This window comes from Raphanus sativus, chromosome 2, assembly GCF_000801105.2.
Source record: "Raphanus sativus cultivar WK10039 chromosome 2, ASM80110v3, whole genome shotgun sequence".
In the NCBI taxonomy this organism is placed as follows: domain Eukaryota; kingdom Viridiplantae; phylum Streptophyta; class Magnoliopsida; order Brassicales; family Brassicaceae; genus Raphanus; species Raphanus sativus.
Window position 1 is genome coordinate 5,714,079 of NC_079512.1, and position 3,120 is coordinate 5,717,198.

At 34.9% G+C, this 3,120-nt stretch overlaps 1 protein-coding gene across 1 annotated transcript; it reads right to left on the reverse strand.

Annotated features, from left to right (window-relative positions):
• Positions 1-320: 320 nt before the first annotated feature.
• On the reverse strand, positions 321-1,633 carry LOC108824256 (vesicle transport v-SNARE 12). The gene is made up of 5 exons (XM_018597643.2): positions 1,435-1,633; positions 1,219-1,277; positions 947-1,135; positions 699-869; positions 321-625 (listed from the first exon to the last, which is right to left on the reverse strand). Exons 1-5 carry the CDS (start codon positions 1,529-1,531, stop codon positions 473-475), a joined length of 669 nt encoding a protein of 222 aa, XP_018453145.2. The 5' UTR covers positions 1,532-1,633; the 3' UTR covers positions 321-472.
• Positions 1,634-3,120: the final 1,487 nt, after the last annotated feature.

A 3,120-nucleotide genomic window follows, 5' to 3' on the forward strand; every position in this document is an offset into this window, starting at 1 on the left:
ATAGAAGACGTGTGTTACAAGACGTTTGTTTAGAAGAAGCATCAAGCTTTAATGTTTTGCTGTTATTGGCATAATAAGCACCTCTCGGTAATGACAAGTTTCTAAGTTTGGGACTTGCAATAGCGAAACTGTTTGAGCTGGAGAATTTTATGATATGGTGGTGTTGGGCTTGTTGAGTTTATATTTTCAGCAATGTTGATCTTATGCATATGTGTTGGTTGTTGCCTTGTTGGAGATGTGTTTTGTTTTTTGTTTAGTTTTGGTGGTTAATTTGATGGTTTACAAAATAGAAAATGTTTCAGTTTCAGAAGCAGAGGGAGGACATGCACCACTTTGTAATAGTAATATGTAAAAACATGTCATAACACATTTTTGGGTCATACAAGTGGAAACCTGTGGGAGACAAAGAGATCCCAGCCCATTACAAAGGAAAGTACCAACAATCTTATACACAAACGGCTGAGAGCATATATCAATGAGAAAGTTTGAATGAAATGATGAGGATGATGGCGAGAATGAGAGCAATGATCACTGAAGTAACGATCCATTTGTTCCTCGTCATTCTTCTCGACATTGCCGTCAAGACCTTCTTGCTCTTGTCAATGGCTTCATCCACACCATGAAGCTGCAATCAAATAGAGAAAAAGGTACTGAACTTCATGGTTAACTTCAATTGCTGTAAATGTCTAGGACCGTACCTTGCTGTGGGAGTGAAGGAGAGTTTGGCGCTGCTGACTAAGATCTTGGAGAATGGAGACACCAAGCTCTTCGGTCTCCATCATGGTTCTTCTACTCTCTCTGATTCTGTCGCTAGACTGATCAAGCCTCTCCACGGACATTGCCAACCTCTCTCTTTGATCAGTAGAAACCTGGACAGGAAAAAAAAAGAGTAACTTAAGTCAATCAAGAGCAGAGAGAAAGGAGCAATGGATCAAAAATGTATTACCGAGTGGGGATCTGCCATTCCAGATTCCATCAACTCTTCACGTGCAGATTGATTAACATCTGGAGAAGAAACTCTCTTGAATTCCTTCTTGAGTTGGTTGAGGTCAGATTTGTATTCTCTGAGTTTAGCAAGACAGGTAGCCTTAGCACTCGGCTGTAAACTCCTCGCCTCAAGGTCCATTTTTCTGATCTTTAAAAAAAAAAGGATGAAACCTATATGTTATCTCACAAGTCTTTGTGTAAAGGAGAAGTAAAAAGGGGTAGTTAGATTACCAAGACATCAGCTTCATCAATTCCAGATTTGATCTCACCAAGCTTCCCTTTCTTATCATCTGCACAAAAAGTTGATCACCAATCTAAAGATGTAAACTTTGAATCTCATATAGCTAAATCTCTAGATAACAAAGGTAATACAAACGAAACCCTAAAAGCCCAGGTGAAAAGGTTGGTGATTCGCAGGGAAAATCAGATGAATTAGTGTAGACGTACCTCCATGGGGGAGAAGGGAAGCTGAATTGGATTTACGGGTGAGATTAGTTGATAGCTCGCAGTACTGCCGCTCGTACCCTTCGAACACGTCGCTCATCTTCTTCTTCGATTACTCAATTGCTGGATTTGCAGTTGATTCAAAAGAGGTGCGCTGGCTGGCTTCTCCTCTCTCAGATACAAGATTTCCTCTTTCAGATCGTACACAGGGCTCAAAACGGTGCGTTTCCCTGCTTCGTCATGTTTTTCATGTCTTTTTACTATTTCAATTTTTTTAATAAAAAAAACATCATGATAAAATAAATTAAAAATCTTATGCGAATATAAAATGCCACTAAAGATAAACATAATTTAATAATAGTTTTTATGTGAAAGTTATAAATATAAATGAAATATTATGTTGTTTAGTTTTTATTGCTGATAGTATCTAGTTCTATTTAAAAAAGTTAAATTATTTTAATAAATTATATCTAAAATGTAGTTATATTCTATAATGCATATCTTTTATAGAAAAAATAATGTAATATAAAATATGTAAACTAAATTTGATAATATTTATCTTTTAATTAATATATATCATTAAAACTTAATTTAAAATATAATTCATAAAATTATTACATAGCGACATACGAATTAGAGTGCTTGAAACAAGGTGGTATGATTCACGATAAGGAATGTGTTTCTTGCAACTGTTTTCTCTCGTTCAGCTTTGTACAAGCTTTCTTTAGTTCTTGATCCAATGGAAATATTGGTCAAGTTGGCTGTGGCTGTTCCAGCTTAGGTGAGTAAACTTCTCCCACAATTTATTGGCACACGCACACAATAGTCATGACTATTGGTTAAAAACTGAACTGGTTTACATCATTAATTTGTTGCAGGTATCATTTTTCATTGCCTATGTTGTGAGTCTTGTGACAACAAGATGGACGGATACTCTTGGCTGAACTCTTCCGTGTAGTTCCTTTCATGGTCATTTACGTAAAAAGATGACTCTATCGGGTCGAACCAACACAAGAAGATACCTTTACAGGAAGAGACATGGTTTGTACACACATGTGCTATATGTACTGATACCTCAGAATTCAAAAAATATTAGAAATTCATATATTTTTGAAAACTGATATCAATTTATTTTATACAGTTTTAATTGTAACACTAGATTTTGACTCGCGCTTTCAAAGCGCGGATCTATTTTCCTTTATTTTTTTTTAAATTTACAAATATTTAGTAAATGTCATATTTTCATATATTTTTTTATAAAAGACTTAAGCTTTTTATCTTTCTTTATCGTGTTTCATTTTAAAAGAGTATAGGCCTGAGCACAATATCCGGACCTGAAGAACCAACCCGAAACCGACCCGAAAATCAGGATCCCGAATCCGATCAGACCCGGGATAAATATCCGAATAAGTTCTAAATTGCTATATCCGAAGAACCGGTTCCGAACCCGACCCGAACCAAGAACCGAATGAGTACCCGCAGATATCCGAAATGTGAATATATATCTAAAAACATATGTTATAATTATATTTATAATTATTTTAATATTTTAAATTAATATTATAAGTTAACTATAGTAGTTATTTTCGGTACTTTGAGTATTTTTGGATAAAATATGATAGTTTGGATAAAAGTTTATCCAAAAAACTGTATAGAATGGATATTTTTGGTTACTTTTGGTTACTTTTG

Coding starts and splice junctions, on each gene's coding strand:
- LOC108824256 (XM_018597643.2), bottom strand. CDS start 1,531: ATGAGCGACGTGTTCGAAGGGTACGAGCGGCAGTACTGCGAGCTATCA. Junction 870..946: donor GAATGGCAGATCCCCACTCG/GTAATACATTTT, acceptor TTTCCTGTCCAG/GTTTCTACTGATCAAAGAGA. Junction 626..698: donor TCCTTCACTCCCACAGCAAG/GTACGGTCCTAG, acceptor ATTTGATTGCAG/CTTCATGGTGTGGATGAAGC.